This window comes from Apodemus sylvaticus, chromosome 6 (assembly GCF_947179515.1).
Source record: "Apodemus sylvaticus chromosome 6, mApoSyl1.1, whole genome shotgun sequence".
In the NCBI taxonomy this organism is placed as follows: domain Eukaryota; kingdom Metazoa; phylum Chordata; class Mammalia; order Rodentia; family Muridae; genus Apodemus; species Apodemus sylvaticus.
Genome location: NC_067477.1, coordinates 120,350,511 through 120,376,407, shown reverse-complemented (window position 1 = coordinate 120,376,407; position 25,897 = coordinate 120,350,511). Strand labels below are relative to the sequence as shown.

The following is a 25,897-nucleotide window of genomic DNA, read 5'->3' as shown; positions in this document are numbered from 1 at the left end:
TTTATCATTAGACTTAATAAGCAGGCTGATTGTGAGACTGCTATCTTTATTAAGTATCAAGTATCTTTACTATCAAGTCTCTGGAAGACAGCACACACAAACTGAAATTGTACAGATATGTAATAGTCATCAATGACAACAAAAATAATATGAACTAAATATGAAATGAAATCAAATTTTTTTATTTTATTTTAAAAGATAGGGTTCTCCACGTAGCACAGGATGGCCTCCAATTCATAAAGAGCTGCTTGCCTCTGCCTCAATACTAGGATAAAAAGTGCACCAAGGAAGAAGAACATCAATCAGAAAATAACTGGTGTCCTTTAAAGTGGTTTTCCTATGAGCAATAAAAAGTGAAACTATTTCCTTTTGTACAATAGTTCTGTGCTGCTTTAATCAGAACGTGATAAACACAAGCGAGGACGCACTGAATGAACACTGTATATATGTTTTTTATGGTACCATTGCTCACAATAAAGTTTAATCAATATTTGGTATTCAAAATAAAGTCTATACTTCTCAGCTTCTCAGACAACAACTTTTATTTTCTTTCTTTCTTTCTTTTTTTTTTTTTTTTTTTTTTTTTTTTTTTTTTTTTTTTTTTTTTTGGTTTTTTTCGAGACAGGGTTTCTCTGTGTAGCCCTGGCTGTCCTGAAACTCACTCTGTAGAACAGGCTGGCCTAGAACTCAGAAATTTGCCTGCCCCTGCCTCCCAAGTGCTGGGATTAAAGGCGTGTGCCACCGCCGCCCAACTAACAACTTTTCTTTTCTTAAAAGAAGCACTTTCATTGCTTCTTCACACAGCCTCTCGTGTAGGCTGTCACTGAACTCAGTGCATTGCCAAGGGCAGGTTTGAAATCCTGATTCTTCTGCTACTGACCTCTTGAGCTCTGGAATTCCTTAGAAGTGCCTTTCATACAGATTTTAATGAGCTAGCTCCTCCCCTTCCATGAACTGAACCTTCAAACAATGCTGACAACTCTTCTGTTCTGAGATACTCTCTCCAAATTAAATTTTGCCTATCCTTCAGATCACCACCCAAAACTGCTATACAGCTTTTACACATCTGTAAAGAAACAGCCTCACACCTCTGAGGCTCCATTAATACTCAGTTCCAATCCTCCTCTAAGCTGTCAAGGGTCAGTAAGTTCTAGTCCTACTTCCTGATCACATAATTCCAACATGAAATTTCTTAGGATTACTATATTTAATACTGAAAAGCTCAATAAAAATAACAAACCACGTAAATAATTTTACTATAAAATAAACAGGTAAGAAAAGAAAATAATCTAGACAAATGTATCTAACCTATTTGTGTATGTGTTGATAAATTTAAGTAGTAACTAGAAACACTTACTGCCTTCTCCATCATCTGTAACTCCTAATACCAATCGAAGAAGGCACTGGGCATGCTTTCTCTCTTTCAGGAGCACTTCAGCATAACCCGGAAGACGAAGAAATAATCCAAAAGCAGCCAAAGAATGGGCGGGGATGGGAGAAGTGGCTTGCACCGCTGACTTAACAGGTGGAGGCTCAGCTGCAATAGTTTCTGGAGCTTCATAAACCAGTTCACCTGACTGTTCTATGGTCACCCATTCAAACTGATCACTATCCTTTGGCTTTTCTTGAGTGGTGGAAGCTACCACTGGAGCACTCACCTAAAGAAAAAGAGAAGTGTTTACTTATTTTCATGGTTCAGATGAACTCTTTATGTTTTAAAAATAAAGTAACAAATACCAAGATGAGTATGGTATCAGTAGTGCAGCAGTATCTACCAGGTGCATCTATGTTAGAACAGCATTTTCCTATTCATAACCAGTGAAATAACTACAGACTAACTTCAAAACATGCAAACAACTTGTACTTCACCAAATTAATTGACTCATTTTGTTAATGAATATATTTATTTTTATATATAGCTCTGGCAGGCCTGGGACTCAAGAGATCCACTTACCTCTACTTCCAGAGAGGTGGTGCTAAAGGCATGTGCAATGATATCCTTTTCAAAAATATATTTATATGTGTGACTATATGTTTAAGTGGCCTCATTAGAGGCCACAAGAATATGGCATGTCCCTAGGAGCTGGAGTCAGGTCAGGGAGTTTGCTGTGAGATTCTTAAAATATAAGAAGCTACATCCACACAGTCTCACCAACATGACTGCCCAAACTAGAGCTGAATAAGGATAATACCAACAGACACACCAAAATGTATAAGGGAAGGCATGTGAGGTCTCAGCCTCACACAAAAAAACTATAGGCCACTAAGGAATAGTGAGAGCAGGAGAAGTAGTCTTCCCTAGGAAAGGGCCTATCAATTAGTTATCCAACATTTATGGTCAGCTCTGAAATAGTCTGAGCAAGTTATATTTATGTATTTAGGAACACACACATAATAACAGTAACTGAGAAAAAGCAAGAAGGGGTATATGAGAGAGTGTGAAGGATAAAAAAGGAAGAGAAATGAGGCAATGCATTATGATATCAAAAAAAAAGGAGGAGGAGGAGAAGGGGGAGGGAGGGAAAAGTGGGGAAGGAAGGAAGGAAGGAAGGAAGGAAGGAAGGAAGGAAGGAAGGAAGGAAGGAAGGAAACTAGCTACAGCGGTTAGCAAGGGTAATATTCTGACTCTGTCATTCTTTCTTTTTATCACCTGGTGCTGAAATCTTACGAAACTATTCCTTTCTTCCCAATTACTCATAGAGTATCAGTTTGCTTTCTACTTTTATTCTGTAAGTTACTAAAGTCTATTTATTTTGATGACCTAGTACAATTAGATTTGGTAACAAGATTCTCCTTCTTTTAACATTGTTTGCATCACCCTAAGAATTTCTCCCATTTTCTAGTATAACATGTCATTGTAGACTTTCTGGAACATTTCTTGGTTCTGCCCTTGAACTTTGTGGAGCCAAAATTTCATTTTTTTATGGTGGAAACACAATATTGCTAGGAAAAATCTATGTTCTGGGTGTAATCTAAGAAATCCGTATATACTCATGTATGCATATATAAGTGAGTTTCCATATTGAAACATCTATTCTTGCCCTTTAAAACATCATAGCCATAAAAGGGGTGTGGTGGTAGGGTTAGAATGATTGCACAATTGCAGAGACAAGACAATACAATGCAACATGCATTTTAGATGCAGACCCTAGACCAGTGGTTCTCAGCCTTCCTAATGCTGTGCTACTTTAATTCCTCCTGTTGTAGTGACCCCACCATAAATTACTTTGTTGCTACTTCATAACTAAAATTTTTCTTTTATGAACTGTAATGTAAATATCTGATATGTAACTTCCAAAAGCTATAGAACCCATAGGCTGAGAAACACAGTTGTAGACTGTATTTTAAACTATGGAAAAGGAAAATAAAGTGATTTTTATGTCTTTTTTCCTTTTCTTTATTTGGAGAAAAGGTCCTGCTATTTCTGGTCCCAAAATGACCTCAAGTGCCTGGAGAGATGGCTCAGTGGTTAAGAGCACTGACTGCTCTTCTAAAGCACCCAGGTTCAATTCCCAGCACCCACATGGCAACTCACAACTGTCTGTAACTCCTTGGATCCAATACCCTCACACAAACATAAGTGCAGACAAAAACTACACATAAACCAAAAATGAGCTCAAGGTTGCCTTCTGTCACGGCTCTCAAGTGCTACAATCACAGGGATATGCCAGGATACATACCAGAGTTTTCCATTTGTCCCTAAATAACATTCCAGAGACAACTGGCAAAACTGTCTACTAACATAAAAAAACATGAAAAGTACATAAACACCAAATGACAGGAACAAGATAAACACTGATGTGTGCTAAATCGATGATTTAAAACTATCTACACTGGAAATGGTATCAAAAAGAGCAGAGGTTAAATAAGGCATAAATTCAAGTGATCCACTATTATTTTACTTTCATTTACAGTAATAACCACAATGAAAACCACATCCAAGCCATATACAGAAAAGAATGTTAGTGCAATGATCACAACACTAACATCAAGGGAAAACTCATAATGAAGTGTGGCTCCGTATTCCCAGCTGATCCTTATATATTCTATATAAGTAAATCTGAGACTTATCCAGTGACCAAAGATTATAAGGCCAAGAATATTCCTAAAAGGTCATTGCAAATAACATAAAGAACAGAAACGTCACTGTATCATGGCACACCATGGCAGGAGGCTTAGCTCACCTGCTGAATCACTTCTGGATAGAGCATGGGCAGTCTCTCCGCAATAAGAGCCAGTCCACCCATTCCTGCAAAAACTTGTAATGGCGACTGAATGGGACAGGTTTCCAGCAAAGATTCATCCAATGCTCCATCCATGCACTCATCACTCGGGGTAAGAGCCTCATCCTCTGGACAGCTACCAATTAAGTCTCCATGATCTATATAATACACAAAACTCAGTAAGAAACCACCTATGTATGTATACAATGTTTTCATTTATAAAAACACATCCTGTACAAAAAGAAAGCAAGAGCGGCAGGAGCTCAGCAGCCGCAGGAGCACTTGCTGTGCAAGCCGACCTGAGGTTAACCCGGGGACTCACAGGGACAGGAGACTGGGCCCTCAAAAACTGTCCTCCGACCACCACGTGCAGCTGTCCCACACACACATAGGCACTGTAAGTAATTTTTGAAGTAAAATAACAACATATAAACACAAGTATCATCAGTATTTAGGATCTGTTGTATTAAAGAACTGAAGAACCTACTGTAAAGTCATTAAACTTGAATGACTTTAAATGACTTCTGACCACAGAACAATAGCCTGGATGGGAATCACCTGTGAAGCATATGTGAAATATAAAATTTCAAGTTCCATCCAAGATCCTTTAAATGACAATAAACCCACATTGTAATTTGAGGAACACACTTGTATAGCACATAGTTCTAAGATGTATTGTTTTCTAAAAAGACCACCCAAATGATTCCTTGCATAAAGGTACATAAATTATACCCAATATAATTAGGAAAAGTGACAATAGCTTCTCTAAATAAAAACTGAAAATTAACCAAGCAGTGGTGGCGCACACCTGTAATCCCAGCACTCTGGGAGGCAGAGGCAGGCAGATTTCTGAGTTCGAGGCCAGCCTAGTCTACAGAGTGAGTTCCAGGACAGCTAGGGCTATACAGAGAAACCCTGACTCAAAAAAACCAAAAAAGAAAAAAACTTAAAAAAGTGTTTGAAAATTATGCAATTTTGATTTACCTTTGAGTTACTTATGTAGTAAACAAAACGGATAGTATGTTCAAACATAACTAGACCTTGTAAAACTAAGGAAGAAAGAAAAGGAAATGGCTGCAGAGATGGTTCAGGGGTTCTTGTGGAGGATCTGAGTCTCATTCGCAGCACCCTCAGGACTACCTAGAGCCACTTGTCACTGCAGAACACTGGACTCCATTCTCTCACCTCCTTCGGAACTAGGCACACACACGGTACACACACATATAGTCAGGTAAACCGTTCATACACATAAAATAAAAAAATAGTTAAAGAAAATGTATGCATCAGTGTTAAGAAAGTTACAAATAGTCAGGCAGTGGTGGCACATCTCTTTAATCCCAGCACTTGGGAGGCAGAGGCAGGTGCATTTTTGAGTTCGAGGCCGGCCTGAACTCAAATCTACAGATTGAGTTCCAGGACAGCCAGGGCTACACAGAGAAACCCTGTCTCGAAAAACCAAAAAAAAAAAAAAAAAAAAAAATCCTGTTGAAACTTTGATGAAAGAAAATATATTATGATTAGTAAGAATACTAATTGCCAGTAACAAAAGAACTGAACTTTAATCATGAGAAAAAAACAAGTTTAAATGTAATCAAATGTTCACATCATGAAAGGAAATTATTTATTCAGGATTTACACAGTGAAAAATTAGAATCCATATAAGAACATATACTTTGCCCTACTCATCTATAAGAAGTAACATATTTAAAGCATGTACATGAAATTATTTAATGAACTGTACAAGTAAAACAGGATATAAAATATGAGCATCTATTATAGAAGTAGAAAATCTGTATGAGCTTTGAAAGCAGTTCAATAGAATGGACCAGCAAATTACAAATTAAGATTATAGCTTCATTATAAAATGGTAACTATGTAATTCTCAAAAAAAAAAAAGCTTAGGAAGGAAACCATATATACCCATCTGAAGTGATGATCTAAGATGAATTAACACTTTTCAAATTGAAAAGGCTGACTTTCAAAATTTACAAATTACTTAAATCACTGACAAAAAAGGTATCATTTTGTTGATAAATGAAAATAACTGGTTAATTTTAACGCGTCATTAGCTCAATGATAGCAAAACCAATGCCTTTGACCTAACAGACTAATAAGCTGTTTTGTTATGTATGCATGTGTGTGTGCGCGCCTCCTGCATGCGTGCGTGCGTGTGTGCGTGCATGCGTGCATGTGCGCTGGGGAGGAGGAGTGCCTTCTGAGTATTAGGAGAGGTCAACCTTGTTTGTCATTCTTAAATGCCCATGACCTTACTTTCATGAGGACTGGAGCTCAACAATTGGAGTAGACGGGCTGGCAGGTGACTGCTGTAGCTGGTCCTGCCTCCTGGCACTGGGATGAAAAACAGGAGCCATCACACACACTCAGCTTTGTTATGTGAACATCAGAGATCAAACCTGATGTTTATTGCTTACACATCAAGTACTTTACTGACTTGGACATCTTGTCACCAATGAACTGCAGAATTGAAAGGAGTGTCCTCTACATACCTTTTTCAGGGTGCAGTCTTTTGAAAGAATCTGTTTTTGACAAACTTGGATCTGTAATGACTTTTGATCCCAATTTAACAGTAAGGTCTATTGAGCGGTAGCCTTGAGGGAGTTTCCTGTCATAGAGGAGAGTTAGAAGCTGGGCAAGTGTCATTTCTGCTGGTAACGGCTGACCTAGAAAAAGTGCATAAGTTAAAATAAATTCTAAGAGGAAGACATTTTTACTTGGTTTGACTTTGTTAACTAACCATTATTTTTACTAAATTAGGGGCAGGAGTCTGGTAAATATACCTATTTCAAAACAGTTTAAAATTATACATGGGAAAGTCTACAAAAGTCAAACTATTTCCAACATACATATAGATTAATACCCAGAAAAATATCTACAGAATATCAAGGTTAAACAAATGAAAGAGCAGATATTCTAAAGTCTAACATTTGCAAATATTTTCATAGAGGTGTAGGTAACAAATATTTTAAGATATGGGCCCACATGACTGCACTTACTATCTCTACCCAAGAATAACACATTAAACCTGGACAAATATATTATAATAAAACTTCATTTATAAAGAGATTACTATAGTAAATAACCCACCAGTCCTAGTTTCTTGACCTCTACTATAAACTTTGGATGTGAAGTTAAGAAAGGATATCATTCAAGCATTACTTGGTAATAAGAGTGTGGCACAGCAATAATGAATATCACATTAACAAGTGAAAAGCATTGGTCAAAGAATTTTATCTGGAAAGAATATGTTAATTACCATTGCTCTATCTTGAAATTTACCTATGCTACTTCTCCATTTTACCACTCGTGTTCAAAACAAGGGTAAAGAAGATAAAAAAGTGAAAGGAAAAAAAAAAAAAGAACTCATAACTTTGCGTCACTGAAACAGACATTTAAAAGATTATTGCTTCTGCATATTGTTTCTTCCAAAAAGGAACTATGTTTTTGGAAAAATCCTCCAGAGGATCTCATTTATCTCACGCAAAGCAAGAGATCAAACCCGTGATTTATGCACTGCTCCGTTTCAGAATGGCTCTGATGTTTCCTCAGCATGGCTATTACCTGCCAATAGTCTGTGAAACAGATGAAACACGGGGACAGTAATTGTTTTGTTGGTGGTGTCTGTGCTTGACGATGTACTTCCTATTTTATCAGGAATCGCTCTTCCCCTCCTGGATGGTGGGCGAGGTGGTGTAGATGACACAGCACGTTTAGACTGTGATTTCAGCCCTAAAAGATAATAATTGGTTAAGGTTTTTTTGTTTTGTTCTGTTTTACTTTTTCTAGCTAAGATTTGAAATTAAAATGCCTAAAAAGTTTTTAATAAACTAGGCATTCCTAACACCAAATCATTAATCTACTATCTACACTTCCAACTCTCCCTGATCTTTTAGGCATGCCATAAATAACTTTGGCTATCTATAATTGCTAAGAAAATGAGAATGCTGTAAGCTGCCATCAATTATTAGATACATATGGCTATTCAAGCAAAAATAGCAGGTTGGGAAATAGGTGTAAGAGACCTCATGTTGATTTATGATAAGGAGAGAAAATATACCAATATGCTCATCAAGGAATAACCTTAAGTTTACATTCTTCCTCACCTTGTTTACCATATACTTTTTACATGTAAACTTTTTACATTTGAACTAAAAGTGTCTCAATTCTGTGAAAAACATAATCCTACAAAACTAACAGTCACCCTTGATAATATTTTTCTTTTTCCAAATCCAATACAAGAAATTTAGATGTTTTATGTAATATAAACAGTATAAATGAAAACCAGGAATTCTTTTTATTTTAGTTATAGCATGTAATTAAAGAAAGATGTTACACAAAAGTACTTACATCAGTGGATTTTTTCATGTGTAATTAATGTTGTAATATGGCCACTGTATCAAAATAAAGTACAGTATGTATGCTATTTCTACATGTTTAGGTTCTGGTGGAGTAAAGTAAGTAACCTTAGGGCAATAAACAGGTGAAGTAATTATTCTATTGACAATCAGAGATGTCAAAATAAAGAAGACAGAAAGCACAATGCATACCAGAAGCAACAACAACGCTGTAGTTATCCTGAAATCCATTTTCCGCCTTAACTTTTTCTTTCTCTTCATGGTTCTTCTTTTCTTTATCATCTTTTTGTTCACTAATAAGTTTAGCTGTGATACTTGGTGTATCTGCAAGATAATACTGTCTAAAATACAGTGTTTTTCTACATCATCCAGAAGGAAAGCAACAGCATTAGTTTTGTTTTAATAGATAAGCTGCCATATCCAAATCAAAAAATAAAAAACAAAAACAAACTTGTTTTAACATTAAGTTATCATAGCATTAAAATTGTACTGTTATAGCTGCAGGGAAGAACTACAATTTTATTTAACAATTGTGTCAGCTATGAGGAATGTAAACTAAAAATCCATCTTTTTCTTGCTATGACACACAGCCTCACTCTGACGCCAATTCCCAGGTTCCTAGAATCCTCCTGCTCAGACTCCAGACACTTGTTCTGCAGATAGAAACCACCATAACTGGCTTAAAGGAAAATCCTTTTAGTTTATACTTGTGAGCAGTTTCACCCACATAGTGTGACTTACTAACTACACTGTCAAGTCCCCACTTTCTTCTTTTTCTTTAAACATGGAACACTTCACATACTGACTGTTCTTGTGACTGCTAATCCACATATCTATTACTCTGGTTCTAAGGATCCCTGCTGCCGAAGCAAGGACCTTTCCACTCTGTTCTATCCGTCTTTAACTGTGAGCTCTGGATTTCACGTGATACAAAGACAGGTCCCACCTTTTCCTTCACTGATTCCTGGGAAAACATTGGTCTTCCTCTTAAGAATATAGATATATACTATTTTTTAATGTTATTACATACTTTAAAATCTAATGTATACATAATTGTTTTCAGGGGCAGACTATGTTCTTCTCATAAGCCCATCTCTAGAGAAAATCACAGTTCCTGCAAAAAAATTAATCATTTTATTCACTTAATAACTAGAACTTCTAAGAGGCAATAAAATCTATCTAAAGCTGATGATCACAATGACATAAAAGCAGCTTTTCTAGCTGGGCATGGTGGCACATGCCTTTAATCCCGGCACTCAGGTGGCACAGGCAGGAAGATCTCTGAATTCACAGCCAACCTGGTCAACAACGTGAGATCCAGAAGAGCCATGGCTCTGTTACACAGAGAAACCCAATCTCGACAAACAGAACAACAAAAAAGCAGCTTTTTTCTCATGCACAGCTTTACTGCTTACAAGTACCTAGGGAAGGTGGGTTGGTTCACTCTGCTTTCTTCACCAACAATGATGACCCGTGAGGTAACTAGCTGTCCCTACTACTTTTATTCTCATTTTTTGTTAATTTTACCTCTAGATACAGAAAACACTTAACTTGAAACCTGCCACAGATACACTAATGCACAATAGCAGGACCACATGGTTCTGTGTAGGGAAAATCCTCCAAAGGTGTCCAGTCAACTGTCTCCATTTCTAGTTCCTGCTCTGCCATCACAGGACATAACTAAGATTATTATTACCTGAAGGTAACTGTTATTATTGCTAACTTAATTAGTATGTTTCTGTCCTCAAGCTAGGAAGACATTTAGAATTTCCTGGTTAGGAAATGGTTTCTGAGTGGGTAGAAAAAATAAAAATGAAGATATAAGGGACTGAAGAACTTGCTATGAGAACTTGCTGCTCCTACAGAAGACCCAGGTTCAGTCCTCAGGAAGCACATGGTGTCTTAGAACTGCTTCTAGCTTGTTCTAGAGGCTCTGACACACACTTTTTCCAACTCAGTGGGTGCTGCAGGCATGCCATACATGGACATACATATGCAGGCAAAACAATCATACATACAAACTAAAAATAAATCCTTTTCTTTAAGTTCAAATGCATGAAACTGGGTTAAAGAAAACTTAAAAGCTCTGTCTTCCTTACCTGAGACTCTATCCAGAACATCTGACAGTGTTGTAGAGACTGGCAAATGCAGAGTGCGAAACTTATGGCCCGCTCCGAACATTGGGTGCTGGATGACGTGGCTGGTTGCGTTTATTCTCCCTTTATACAGCTAAGAAAAAATAAATTTGGAAGTGAATGTTTTAGGATACATAGTATCAGGAATCAATTTGAAAGACACAAAACAATAAAAAGTTCAATGAAGGATAATTTGTATGTTTTATAAATTTCTGGCATGCTTTGCCTAGGAATTGTTGATCAGCTTTTTAGATTGATAGTACCAATGGTATCAAGTACTCTCTGTGTGTCCACAAAACAAAACTTACTATTCAAAAACATAGTAGTTGTTGTTCTAATAATGGGGATATGACAAGTTATTCTAAATGACACGTATTGTCAATATAAACTGCTACCTTACTAAAGAGAAGATGGAGCTGGGCTCTGTAGCGAGCAGCGCTTGTTCTGACAGAGGACCTGGGTTTGTTCCTAGTACCTACATAGTAGCTCACAATACCCACAACTCCACTTCCAATGCTTCAAAGCCCCCCTCTCATCTCTTTGGGCACCAGGCACACATAGGGGACACAAACAGACATTTGAGCAAGACACACATACATATCAGGTAAAAATAAAATTGAAAAAAAAAAACTTACTACAAGTTTTCCCTAAAAAGTATGTAAATTCTAAAAGTTATAAGGGCAAGAAGGTGATCACAAAGATTATTACTCACTGGGCAAGGTGACTGAAGAAACATTGTCACCTTCTCATCCTCCAGCATCAACTGTAGAAACAGTCTTCGTACAAACCCTGAAATGTTCCCAGATGTTGGAAGGTTACCCCTCTGAGGAGCTGTCTGAAATAGTTCACAGAGAACCTGGGAAGGTAAGAAATTTCAAAAGTTAAGTGGAGATATTATTAAAAAATAATAATATGGATAAACGAATAAATATATCCAGTCTGCAAATAAGAACTCTAATCTTAAAATATGGGAATACAGAAGCAGATAAACAATTAAAAGTGTAAGAAACAGCTAAAAGTGACATCACACAACTTTAATTCCAGCACTCAGAAGGAGGAAGGTAGGTCTCTTAAACTTAAGGACAGCCTGGTCTACATAGCAGGTTCAAGGAGCCTACGAGTGAGACTTCGACTCACACAAAACCAAACTAAGAAACATTTCAACATCGGTGGAGAATGCCTACTATTGATCTTTCATGTGAGAAGCAGGCCTAGCCAGAACTTATTTTAGTGGGTACCAAACCAGTTATAATAACATTTACTTTTTGAATAGCACTTTGCCAGGTGTAGTGGCCCATGCCTTAATCTCAGCACTAAGAGGCAGGTCTCTGTTAGTTTGAAGTCAGCCTGGGTTACACAAAGTAAACTGAGAGGTGGGTATGGAGTATGGCGAATTGGTTTTGCATTAAAAACAAACTCTTAATAAGATACATATGAGAATGAGATCAGAAGTCAAAGGACTATAGCAACTCAGTCTACAAAGCACTATTCAAGCTTTTAAGAATTATAATTATGCTGGTTCAAGCTTAGAACTTTTTTTATGCTTTTAACTAGTTGTATTACACCAGGAGATATTTGTCTAATAACGACTCCTATGAGCATTAATGTACCTTGTTTTTCCAGTCAACAAACTATATTTATAAAAAGTAAAATTTTTCTCCTGTATTAATAGAATGACAGAAATAAGCACTTCCCATAAACAGGGAGAAAAAGAACCTTTTTTCCTGTTCATTATAGTCTATTTAAGAGAGGCTGTATCCTATGGTGTTCTGTGTTACTAGCCCTTACTTATATACTAAAACTTAGTCCAAAACTCATGAAAGCTACAAAGCTACAAAAGTTAGCAACAAACCAAACCAAAGCACCTGCAAATATCCTTACTCTAGACAATTTTAGCTTGCAGAATTTTTGCCATGCAGACTTGCTACAATAAACTGTCTATAATGTTCAGAGCCTCTCTCCTTGAAAACTATTCTTAATGTCTATGTGATTAGATGCAAACCAACAGTTACAGCAGTCTGGTGATAATAGTTGATACAGTTCCAGCAGCAAAAATACATTCTTTTAGTCTTGTTCTTTAATTAGGGGAGTTTTGGAATAGTGTCAGATTGTAGCTAGAATGCTCATGAATTTTCCAGTCACTCATCCTAAAAAGTAATGTATTATGAGAGCATATATTTCAAGGAGACAGAAAGACACTGAAACTCCAATTGTGGCTTAGGTCCTGACACTCATTTGTACTTGATCCCAAGCTTTATTGTCATGTGGTTTAACTAACTCCTCAATGCAGTGCTTCCTCCTATCAACCAGACACTATAGAAAGTCTAAGATGGGCTTTGCTGTCTTACCTGTGCCATCAACTTTTGGTTATTAGGGTGACATGAAATACACTGCAGGAAGAAGGCAACAGTTGCGTTCTCAATGGCTGTCCGTTGCTGGGTAGTCAGGACTGTTGTAGCAGCTGAAGGATGAGCAGCTGAGCTTGTGCTGCTCTGTTGTGTCCCTAAATTATGTCCTCCAGCGGTGGACCCAGAGTGACACAATAAAAACAGAAGTGCTGTCCACAGTGGGTTGACTTCAGAACCACCAAGCCAATCTTTCATGATATGACTATTGCCAACTTCAGTCAAAAACCTAAGAATGGGAGCAACTAGGTCTGCTGTGATGGGCATCTTATTACAGTGCTGTTGAACATGATGCCGCCTGAGTTTGTCCTGGGAATTATCTATTGACTGAGCAATGCTTTCTGAATAGGAAATGTGACTAAAACAAAAACTAGCAAGACTCCTCACAAGAAGGGAAGGCAACCCCGAGTCCAGCAACTGTTTAATAGCTTCTGGGGACTGAGAAGAGGAAGCCAGAGTTGCCAAATGGGATTCAGTTAGAGAGAGAGGCGCTTGTGCATTTTTGGAGTCATCTGTCAATGATGAACTAAGATCTTGTTTCTTGCTATCATCCGTCATGGATAGTCTATGATGACACTGCACTGGAGGAGGGATAATTCCCATCCAGCCCATAAGCAAGGAAAAATAATTTGGATGTATATGGCACATGGAGCAAAGTAGACTATCAACAGCTTTCTTCAAAACCACATTGCAGGGAAGTGACATGGACCAATTAAAAAGTAACCTAGAAAAAGAAAAGATAGCACGTGTTTTGTTTTGATTTTAGGAAAACATTCATTGCTTGAAATACTCCTACTGGAGAATAATCATAATGACAAAAAAAAATTAAAGAGTTTACTTGACATTTCTTTTTAAATGGTGACTTTCCAGTTTCCCCTCCACAAAGCCCCTATTCCCTTCCCATCCTGCTGCCTCTATGAGGGTGCCCAAGAACCCACCCACCTACTTTGGCACTAGCATTCTTGAACCCTAGGGCATCAAGCCTTCACAGGACTAGGGGCTCCTATCCCAGTGATGCCAAATAATGCCATCCTCTGCTAAATATGTGGATGGAGCCATGGGTCCCTCCATGTGTACTCTTTGGTTGGTGGTTTAGTCTCTAGGAGCTCGGGGCGGGGGAGGTCTGGTTGGTTGATACTGTTGTTCTTCCTATGGGGTTGCAAACCCCTTCAGCTCCTTCAGTCCTTGCCCTAACTTCCCCATTGAGGTCCCCGAACTCCGTCTGCTGTTTGGCTGCACACATCCACATCTGTATACTCTCCTCCCACTCCCACTCTTTTTGAATAGGGTGGGTCTCAGTGTCGTATCCATCACTGTCCTGGAATTCACTAGGTTCGCCAACTCCCTCTAGCTCCAAGTGCTAGCAATAGAGACAGGCAGGCATCCCTGCCACGCTCACACTTCCTACTGAGGCTTTCCTCCACAGTTGTTCACTGAAGACAAGTAAAGCTGACCATGCGCCTGAGATCAGCAGGATGAACTCTATAACACCCACACTAACATTTCTCATTTAAAGAAAAACTATCAATATCACTAATCAATCTAAAAACAAGAAAGGTTGGGAGTGCAGCTCCAGGAGAAGAACATGTCAATCCCTAACATGGAGAAAAAATAGTAAGTGTGAAATGTCATTTCAAAAGTACTACTTTTTGGATTATTATTTTCAAATTACCCTTACTATCAAAAAAAAATTATCAATATTTGTTGGAACACATTCCATGAATGAAGCTGTGTGAGAATTCTGAGTACTTGTAGGGAAACTCTAAGAAAACAAGAACCTTCTATCCTTAGTTTCTTCAAAAACCAGAATTGTTCTTGCAGTGTTTTCTTCCTACTCAGGTGTAGTGGATAGCATGAGTTTACTTCAGCTGTTCTTATTCATGTGCCTCTATGGAAAAACAGGTTTCTGCTACATGTGTTTATCCTTGTGACTGTATTCTTACTCAGGTGTCCCTTCATGATCCTCAGATCATAAGCTGTCTGATGCTCTGAATATAGTGGGCTACTGTTGAGACTTTAGTCTAGCTCATTTTTAGGCTCCATTTTCTTAGTTCTCAGCACCTCTAAAGCAGTAAACTACAGAAAACAGACACAACACTATACCTAACAAATACAGTTACCTAGCACACAAAGCAAAAGGGTAGGATTTCACTCATACTCACTCAAAGAGCTCTCGGTCTAGCAGTGCTGGCAAATCATACTCGACAAGCAGTTCATAACTATGCCAAAGAATCGCTGCTACACAGTGCAAATGAGAGGGGGACGGCATGAGAAGACCATACTCGACAGCTGATGAGCTCGGGCACATATAGTTCATTCTGCCACTTCTCTTCAAAGCAGCCATTTTTGCAGAGTCACTGACCCACTTTAGCAAGGCCTGAATTCTTAAAAATTAAAGAAAGACCAGTAATGCCAAAACTGACATTTGATATAAATAATATCTTTATGTGTAAAGTATTCCTACAAATGCAATATTGACAAAAAATACAATTTTTTAGCTCAAAAGCATTCAAATATGTCTCAACATATGATTGTTTATTATGTAAAGTTTATGAATAGAGATTTTGATATATATATACTTGTTTAAACATTTGTGAGACTTTCTGAAGGGAAAGTATTAATTCCAACTCACAAAACCATGTTTATGATTAAATAAAAAACAGTACCAACATTATACCTGTCTTTAGTTCCAGAATCCTGAGTTGTGCCAAGCTGGTAAAGAATATCTATTGTAGAATCAGAGGACAGTCCATTCAGTCTTCCAAAAAGTAAAGGGCTATTTAAATCTTAGCCAAGGAAAAAAGAAAAACATTGTTAAATTAGCCAGTTTAAAATGGAAAGATATGCTTTTATTCACTGAATGCCACCTGTAAATTATGAATAGTTTAAAAATAGCAAAGCTTTAAGAGAAATTCACTTCAGAAAGAATTATAAACATCATATAGTTCAAGTATGTGTACTGTGTAGGTGTGTAAAAACTATAAGAGTAAAGTCAATAGTCACCTGTAGGATCACTGCCTGATGCTGCACAATTTCTCAGGAGAATGTCAATAAGCTTCAGGCCAATTCTAGTGGACTGCAATCCAATCTTTACAAGCACAACCTCAATGTTGGGGGAATGCATCCCACAGTATGGTGACATCAGTAAGGCAGCACAAGTCTGCAGCAGATTGGCAGTAGGGGCAGCTGCACTGGCCATCATCCCTTCTAGATCACTTATATGTGTAAGGCAATGATGTAATAACCGTAACCATCCAATACTGAAATATAGAAAAGTACATGTGTGGTAATATAAGTAGCTTAAATTATTGCAGATGTTTTCCATAAACTTATTACATAAATCTCAACTTTACTACTTCATTGTTATACCTCAACAAAATTATTGTATTAGACCTGATAGAAATAGGTACTATATAAGCACCTACAGAACAACTTAGATGTTTTTTGGGAGGGGTGAAGTGGGGATATGGGAGGGAGGAGAGGAAAGGTCTCCTTATGAAGCTGTGGCTGTACAGGAATTCACTATGTAGATTAGGCTTGCCTGGAACTCATAGAAATCCACCTGCCTTCACCTCCCAAGTGCTGGGATTAAAGGTGTGTACCATCACCTCAGGCTAGGATGAGTAATTTGAAAACAACCACAGAAAGCATTTTTTAAGAATAAGAAATAAAAAAAATACCTACCTTGTTTTGGAAACTTGATCTTCAGATGGAAGAAAGGGATTATTAACTGTGGCTGATGAGGTGGTACCAAAAGCAGTAAGGCCTAATAATTTAATCTGTGAGAGGCCAAGTGTGCTGGCATCCCGAGGACGGTGTAGTCTGAGGCAGACAGCGGAAGCTACCTCAGCTTTGACAAGCTGAATTTTTATGTAGGTGAGACCACTTGTGACAACAGGAGTAGACAAAGGGAGCATATTAACACCATCTGCACTTACTTCAACAGATACTGACGATGGACAGGCTGCAGGAAGAGAAAACTGAACAGTAAAAAAAAGTGAACTAGATGCTACACTCTAGCACCCTAATACGAAGCACACTAATCTGGCAGCTTTTAGATGCATACACTATTAACTTACTGAAAGCACTAGATACAAGAAAAAGCACCTGTCACCAGCAGTCATCATCATTTTGGATATCTTTTAAAAATATGGCCTTCTATAATTAAAATACTCATAAATATTGAAATATTCACCTAAGAAAAGAGTAACTATAGAACTTATATCTGTATCAGTGTATATATTACATACTTGCAAAAGGTAAAATAAACCAACTTAGCAGGCAACGACTTCCTATCTCTGTTCCACCAAAGCAGTCATGAACATAACATCGTTTTAAAACTGGTTGTTTAAAATAAATTGACAAGAACAGAACAGTAATTACCAATTGGTTCAATACTTCATACTGTAATTTGCAACACTGTGTTAAAGCCACAGCTAATTTAAAAACTAGTTTTTATCTTCAATTTTGTTTGCATTTAATCCTTAGCCAAACGGTCTCAAATTTTAAAAGTAAAACAACTTTTGTTACTTAAGGAGTGCAAGTGAGGTAAGAACTGGCACTCCTAACAGGGACATGCTGTTCCCAGCACAGCACAGGTGCCTATAGAGCAAACATATCAGAGAAAAATCTTAAAAACTGGTTTATTTTTATACTAAGTATAATTTTACTAACTATCAATTACATGCCAGGCTTATACTAAGGGTTAGAGAGATTTTAAAAATTTTATAAACTGTAACTTTAAAGACATTTCAAGAAACTAATAGCTGTATTTTACATGAGCACTACACTGTAAGAAATCAAACAAGGGAAATGTCTACCACCATTTAATAATAAATTTATTTGATCACTGGAACATATATTGAGTCCCTGCTCTAATCCACCAGAAAGTTACCTGTTAGTTACGCATGCATAAATACCAGCTTTCTCTACCCACACTACTTCAGTTCCTAATTCTCACAAACAAAATCTAGCCACATTCATGCAAACTGTTCTCCTGTTAAACAAAAGCTTTCTCATTTCAGACCACACCACCTGAACTGCAACACAGCTTGATGCAAAGCTGACTAGGAAAGGACCTATCAGTGATCTGTGTCACTAGGTCATGTCACTGTCTGGAAACTAGGCTCCCCTAGTTGCCCACTCCATGACGCGCATGCAGATCCTCATCTACAAGTCCTCCTGCTAAAGCCTAAGCAGACAGGATTATAGGCCATGCTACCCTGACAAGCAGCACATCATCTTTTAAAATAGTTTATGGCCTGCTAAAGTAAGGCTTTAGTATATGTTATTCTTTTGTTTTATTTCATGTGGTATTACAGGATGACCTCAAGCTCAGAAATGTCCTCCCTCATGTTCCCATACATGAAATTACAGGCACATGACATCATGCCTGACTTTCACCTTACATTAATTGGATAAGATTAGGTAATAATTTGAATAATATAACTAGATTATAACTTTCAAATAAAAATATTTTTCCAAACATACTAAGAATCTATGAAATCTCCCTGAGATTTTCATCCAACTGAATAACATTGGATAACAATGAGAAACAGTAAACAAAAAAGAATGTAAGCATCTCAATATAAACTGTGAATATGCTGAAAGAATCTAAGTGACTTCAAAGTGGAAAAATATTATCAACACTGTACTGAATATGCTACCAAAAAAACATCTGTCTCTACTTAATCGGGAACTGATTTTCCAAAGACACAGAGACAGAGACAGAGACAGAAACAGAGAGAGACAGCCTACACTAATTATACACATGTATACATGATCTAACACCCAAGGTGAACACGGGAGGGCCTGCTGGAGAGCACGTCCTATCTTCACCTATCTCTGTTAGTCTCACGATACCTCACAGTACTCACTTGCAAGAGATGCAAGGTGAGGTTGAATATGTATCTCCTTCAGCAGCACTGCTGAAGGAAGGTGGATAGTAAGGTCACACCAAGCTTCCTCTGGCAGGAAAATGTAGGACCAGGCAGCAGAACGAGCTCTTCGATGGGGCGGTGTGGCTTGCAAGAGCACCTCGGCTGGTTGGGCAGTAGGACTACTAGAAGTGATTGTACCTACAAGAAAACATTGTAAACAGCATACAAATGTGTGAGAAGGATGCAGCAAAGCCCTGAGAAATATTCAAATGACAGTATAATAAACTAGAAAAATGTGCAGAAAATAAACACCTGTTGGAATTGCTACATGGTCAGTCACCAAGCATGATGATCTAAATATTCCCAAAACAGCCAGTCAACTATTATTCAGATAACAAATGGCAATTAGTGACCACATGTCTAGGGTACTTTTTATATTAAGAAAACCCTTGAGGATTATACTTTCTTTAACCATAAAAATAATGATCTTTATTTCTCAGATATTCATGAAACAGGAATATAAGAAAAGCATGAAAGAAATGCAGTATGAAGGAATAAACACCTAAATTAAAAAGGTAAAACACAATCAATGTTTATGTCCTTTCAAGGTGATTAACATTTGAAGACAGAACTGACCTAAAAAAGCTGTAGTTAGTAGAATGTTTTCATACCAACAGCCTATAAAAGGAACTTTTCATATTTAGAATGATACTAATCTAATATCTTCTTATATCCACAACTAATTTTGCTTCACCCCATCAAAACACTAAGTTGAGTCACAGTAGTAAGAGGCAGGATCACTATCTTACCAAGGGGTGCAAAGTTATGGATTCCCTCTGCATTGTCAGGCTCAGAGGCCAGGATCCTTGTTTTCAGAGTGCTGTCAACAGCTTTATTTGGACCAGAATCAAGAAATTTCATAATAGTTGATACCATACTTCTTGCAGTGTTCACAATAGCCCTTGTACTGGTAACCATATTGTTGCAGATAAGCTGAACTCCACCTAAATTCACAAAGGATACTAAATAAAAACAAACCTAGGAAGAAGACTGGGCACTAAAAGTGAAGATTCAGAGTACAAAAATGACCATGCTAACATGATAGCTAAAAGGATCGTGCTAACATGATAGTTAAAAGGACCGTGCTGACATGATAGCTAAAAGGACAGTGCTAACATGATAACTAAAAGGACAGTGCTAACATGATAGCTAAAAGGACAGTGCTAACATGATACCTAAAGGACCATGCTGACATGATAGCTAAAAGGACCGTGCTAACATGATAACTAAAAGGACCGTGCTAACATGATAACTAAAAGGACCGTGCTAACATGATAACTAAAGGACCATGCTGACATGATAGCTAAAAGGACCGTGCTAACATGATAACTAAAAGGACCATACTGACATGATAGCTAAAAGAACCATGCTGACATGATAGCATATGAGATTTTTTTTTTCTTACCCATATCATGGAAAGCTTTCAATGCATCACTAGTATCCAAAACTCTCAAAATAAACCACAACAATGGTTCAGATAACTGGCAAGTAGCAAGAGAACCCTAAAAGGTAAACACAACATGATTTTATAAGTCCCTGTGAATCTGGACATCTACATTTCTTAATATGATCAAAATACATTATATAAATTACCAATGAATTACTTAGATTATATCACAATGAAAATTTACCCTAACACAATTTAACTAATAGAAATCAAGATGAATTTTGAAGAGTTGTCCCTCTTTAGTAGTTCTATGTAAGATCTCAGGAAACATCTTGCTAGTTAACAATGCTCTCTCAGGGAAAAGCAGTAGTAGGACTTCCCAGAATATAAGTGTTTACTTTTTCTATCTCTGTGGTCATTTTTTTGAAAATACCATACCATGAAATTTTATTCGTCAATTTCTATGAAAAGTGAAACAGGATTTCCTTTGCTCATGCACTGCTGCTTTCTATTCCATCACGTTCATGGATACTCTTAACTTGTCTGACATGTAATTCTCTACTTGCATTACTATCCAACTGTTAACCCCTGCAGCAGCTGTTGGGTTGAACGTACTTGTCTTCCCATGTATCCACAGGCCATGTAGGTCAAGATTGGCTGCAGCATCATGTGGACTGAAGAGGCTTTCTTACTGAGTGTTGTCAATATGGTAAATAATCCATCTCCAACTGATATGGCATCTAACCCACCATGAAAGTTTTCATGTTTGGTGAGATGTAAGCCACTTGCACCTAGTTCAATAGAAGATTATAGATTTTGTAAAGTACATATATAAAATCCAATAAAATAATAAGCTTAAAAACCCAGTTTTTCAAAATCATTAAAGGATGGGTACATATACCTCTTAACTTTCTCACAAACAGAAACAGACAGGCACAGACACACACACACACACACACATACACACACACACACACACACCTATAAATATTAAAGTATCTGTAGAGGTATCCAATAAAGTACTGGGTGTATTATCTTACATGAGATCTCCCATTGCAGGCTAATCTAAAAAGGGTCCTGACTAAGAGAACATCACTCTAAATGTAGCACTGAAACAAGAAGAAAATAAAAGATTTGCGTTAAAAGCACTGTATCCTCTTCTGGTGGACCCAGTTTTGATTAACAGCACCTACGGGGTAAGTAGCTCACAACTATCTATAATTGTAGTCCCAGGGGATCTGAAGCCTTCTAGTCCCCTGAGAGCACAGCATGCAAGTGGTACATGTAAGTCATATAAACATGAAATAAAACTACGGGGGGGTATCAGTGGACAGAAAATGTATCAGACATAAATGTCGTTACATTTTGTTAAAGTCTTTTAAAACTTTTAATTTCCAACGGTAGAAAAGTTAAACAATGACATGTAAAAGTATAACAACACATGTGTCTTAGCATGAAGGAATGGGGTACATCTAGCTGTTGTCTGATTCACTGAGGTCATTATAGGTACTTAAAACGAATGGCTTAATCCCACTTTTTCTTTTCTTTTTTTGAGACAAGGTCTCCCTAATTAAAATTAAACTAAGTATATCATGCAGAGTTTAAATTGACAGAGAATACTCTTCCACTTCCTCCTAAATGCTGGAATTAAAGGCATTGTGCTATAATTAATGATTAGTTAATATTAATTTCTTAATTAAATTACTTTGTTAAGATTTTGTCAGAATTTTTGAAAGTGACAGATACAATCTTTTGATAGCATAATTCCTGTAAAGCCACTCTATGAAAGTATTTACTAATAGCATAAGTTGTAAACACATACAAACACACACATACACAACTTATAAAAAATAGGTATAATATGTATTATACCTATAATATTAGAAAAGATTAGATTAATATTCCAAATACATACCGATTATCATTGCCATGGCACTGCTGTTACACAGGCCAAGAGCAGACAAAATTTGGCTCATGATTTGCTGGTTGGCTAAGACCAAGTCAGCAACGTATGCTGGAGATCCTGGCATGCTGGGACTGCTTCCATTGACGTCCTTGCCTCCTGAGACTTTTTCTTCATCTGAAACACTATCTGTTGTATTGGTGGTCACAGACACTCTTGCACTATATTCCCTATTGCTTGAAAGAGGCAGCTGTACTAAAATGTTAACAAGTTTTAACAAATCAAACATGAGTTGATCTCTTGTCATTTCACCACAAACAGCTTTTGCATCACCTGGACGGATGAGGTTAGCAAAGAGTCCCCCAAAGCAAGCTCGCGCACCGACAGAGCTGTCTGATCCACTTCTAGACATGACCTTGTCTGAGCAAGTAATGTAGTGGTGCACCAAGAAGGTGACGGACTCTATCACAGCAGAAATAGTACTAACTGAGACAACTTCAAAGTTCTGCTCCAGAGCAAACTCTAACAGCTTCACTTGGGCATCAAGAGGTCCTTGTCCTGTCTGGAAGGCCCCCCTGTAGAGACAGCAAAAAACAGAGGATTAAAAATTAAATTTAAGACGGGCGTTGGTGGGGCACGCCTGTAATCCCAGCACTTTGGGAGTCTGAGGCAAGCGGATTTCTGAGTTCGAGGCCAGCCTGGTCTACAGAGTGATTTCCAGAACAGCCAGGGCTATACAGAGAAACCCTGTCTCGAGAAAAAAAAACAAATCCAAAAACAAAACAAAACAAACAAACAAACAAACAAACAAACAAATAAATAAATTTAGGTAATTTTAACTAACTACCATGTCTCTTCATTTAGCAGTTGTTCAACCTTCCACAAAGTTTTCTGTTCGTCTCCATTATAGCTAACTCAAAACAGCTTCCCTTCTAAATTGAAAAGAAGAGAAAAATACAGGTATACTAAATTAGCTGAAAGTAACAGACTAAAAGATTTTGATGTGACAGGCTGATTTCTCTTATGGGCATTTATGTATTATGGGGACACTGGTTAACCAGGTAGGGTTTTTGTTTGTTTTTTTTCAAGACAGGGTTTCTCTGTATAGCCCTAGCTGTCTTGAAACTCACTCTGTAGACCAGGCTGGCCTCGAACTCAGAAATCCACCTGCCTCTGCCTCCCAAGTGCTGGGATTAAAGGCATGCACCACCACCGCCCTGCTTCAGGTAGGGTTTTTTTGACCAGACAAAATTGACAATACTGCTTATAATACATTAAAAGTTGTTTTTACGGCTGGAGAGATGGCTTAGAGGTTGAGAGCCATTGCTCTTCGAGGTACTGAGTTCAATTCTCAGCAACCACATAGTGACTCACAACCATCTATAATGAGATCTGGTGCCCTCTTTGGACATACATGCATAGATGCAGTCAGAACACTGTGTACATAATAATTAAATCTTAAAAAAAAATAAATATAAAAGAAAGTATTTTTAATCTTAAAATTCCTTAATTTATTTTTTTAACATGCTGCATACTTTCATTTATTATGATTTCTATAAGATTGTACTGTTACATATGTTTTAAAAATTTGTCCTACTTCTCCATATATTTCATAAGAAATTAAGTAACTTTTTTTGTTGTTTACTTGTTTTTTGAGACAGGGTTTCTATGGGTAACCACGGCTGTCCTAGAACTCATTCTATAGATCAGGCCAGCCTTCAACTCACAGAGATCCCCCTGCCTCTGCCTCTGCCGGAATTGGGATTAAAGGTGTGCACCACCACCTCCTTGCTGAAGTAATTTCAAATAACTTTCTGCTAAAAACTATAACTAAGTTACAAGATTATCAAAACATCAGTGGAACTCTGAGGTACCATATCCTTACAGTAACAAAACAAGGAAGACTTGAAAACATCTACAATGAAATGAAATGAAACTGCCGGGCTGTAGTGGCGCACACCTTTAATCCCACCCTGCACTTGGGAGGCAGAGGCAGGCGGATTTCAGAGTTTGAGGCCAGCCTGATCTAGAGAGTGAGTTCTAGGACAGCGAGGCTACATAGAGAAACCCAGTCTTGAAAAACAGAAAGAAAAGAGAGAGAAAGAGAGACAGAGAGACAGAGAGACAGAGAGAGAGAGAGAGAGAGAGAGAGAGAGAGAGAGAGAGAGAGAGAGAGACTGACTAAAAGAAATGAAATGAAAATGACCAAAACTACGCAGTGAACCCTTCTTCCACAAGCTGTCAACCTGACTGTCCTCTGGCCTACTAAACCTCTAGTAATGTTGAGGGAGGGTGTATTTCTTGGATCCCACACTCACTTTTACACCAGGACATGTACAGGGTGCATGCTATAATTTACCTCTCTGTGGACAGTATGTGAATTAACTTGAGCAAAAGTTCACTGAATATCTGAGGACATGTTGAAGACAGATGCACTTGTAGTCGGGTGAGAAATTCTTGCATAGCTTGCGTAGCTGTTGGGCCAACCTGAGGAGAAATGCACATCCACTGAAAACTACTGAGTGAGACCAATGACATTCTCAATGTCAGGAGTTAGAGTGTCACGTCAGAATGTTTCATAGGAAAAACAAAATCTTAACAGCGACAGCAGAAAGCAAATCCACATTTTAGGTCTTCACACATTTACTATAAATTAAAAATGAAGATTCTATTATTAATCCTATTTCTTTGTGATTCTATAACTAGAAAAAAATCTTTACTTTGATGATCAAATGTCTTTGTAACACTTCCCAAACTACAAGAACATTTTGCACTGAATTTTATGAACAACCTTATAAAAACCTGATTCCCTAAAGAAAATAATTTGGGGCCAGAGATATAGCTCAGTGATTAAGCTGCTCTTCCACAGGATCTACATTCAATTTCTAAAATCTGCATGGTGGTTGGTATCTGTCTATGTAAGTCTAGTCCCAAGGGAACAGAGGCCTCTTCTGACCTTCATGGGCACCATGCACACCTCCGATGCATAGACATACATGCAGATAAAGCATTTCTGTGCATAAAGTGTTAATAAAAAAGAGAATGCAGAATTGGATTCAGGTTAACTGAATCACCAATGGTCATGTTTTCAAAGCCTAGTAAAGCCAAGAACCTAACAACAATGACAAAAAGCAATATACCCTAAAACTAAAATACATCTATACCAACACACCCCCCCCCAGCCCCCTGCCAGTTTTTCAAGACAGGGTTTCTCTGTATAGCCCTGGCTATTCTAGAACTCACTCTGTAGGAAAGGTTGGCAACTCAGAAATCCTCCTGCCTCTGTCTCCCAAGTGCTGGGATTAAAGGCATGCGTCACCATTGCCCTGCTACACTAAGTTCTAAAACCTGCTTTCCCAAACATCTTTCTCATCAACAAAATAAGTGATAGAGATCAGATGTGGAGAGAGCTTGGTGAGAAGGCCATAAAAGCGAATGAAATCAGTGCCTGGGGGCAGTTTGCATCTCTAGGACATTCCAGAGACCAGGGATGGGGGATGCCCAGGGCATTTATGGGGTGACTCTAGCTGAG

The 25,897-nt window shown here is 37.8% G+C and overlaps 1 protein-coding gene across 14 annotated transcripts in view; it reads right to left on the bottom strand.

The window, feature by feature from the left end:
- Positions 1-25,897, bottom strand: part of Birc6 (baculoviral IAP repeat containing 6) — a 178,184-nt gene that overhangs the window by 43,804 nt on the left and 108,483 nt on the right. For 10 of the 14 annotated variants that reach the window (XR_007978414.1, XM_052186357.1, XM_052186360.1 and 7 more), the window contains 19 exons: positions 24,725-24,852; positions 22,378-22,940; positions 21,078-21,253; positions 20,481-20,577; positions 19,825-20,019; positions 19,013-19,213; positions 16,821-17,100; positions 16,140-16,396; positions 15,814-15,922; positions 15,299-15,520; positions 13,080-13,860; positions 11,444-11,587; positions 10,696-10,825; positions 8,789-8,920; positions 7,803-7,970; positions 6,731-6,904; positions 6,495-6,572; positions 4,185-4,381; positions 1,358-1,658 (listed from right to left, as the gene is read on the bottom strand). Coding sequence is in view for 13 of the 14 variants with exons in the window: in XM_052186357.1 (XP_052042317.1) it covers positions 1,358-1,658; positions 4,185-4,381; positions 6,495-6,572; positions 6,731-6,904; positions 7,803-7,970; positions 8,789-8,920; positions 10,696-10,825; positions 11,444-11,587; positions 13,080-13,860; positions 15,299-15,520; positions 15,814-15,922; positions 16,140-16,396; positions 16,821-17,100; positions 19,013-19,213; positions 19,825-20,019; positions 20,481-20,577; positions 21,078-21,253; positions 22,378-22,940; positions 24,725-24,852 (4,333 nt within the window). In the remaining variant the exon portion in view is untranslated. The remainder of the gene's footprint in view (positions 1-1,357; positions 1,659-4,184; positions 4,382-6,494; positions 6,573-6,730; positions 6,905-7,802; positions 7,971-8,788; positions 8,921-10,695; positions 10,826-11,443; positions 11,588-13,079; positions 13,861-15,298; positions 15,521-15,813; positions 15,923-16,139; positions 16,397-16,820; positions 17,101-19,012; positions 19,214-19,824; positions 20,020-20,480; positions 20,578-21,077; positions 21,254-22,377; positions 22,941-24,724; positions 24,853-25,897) is intronic. The other 4 variants (XM_052186364.1, XM_052186367.1, XM_052186369.1 and 1 more) reach the window with 1 other exon arrangement.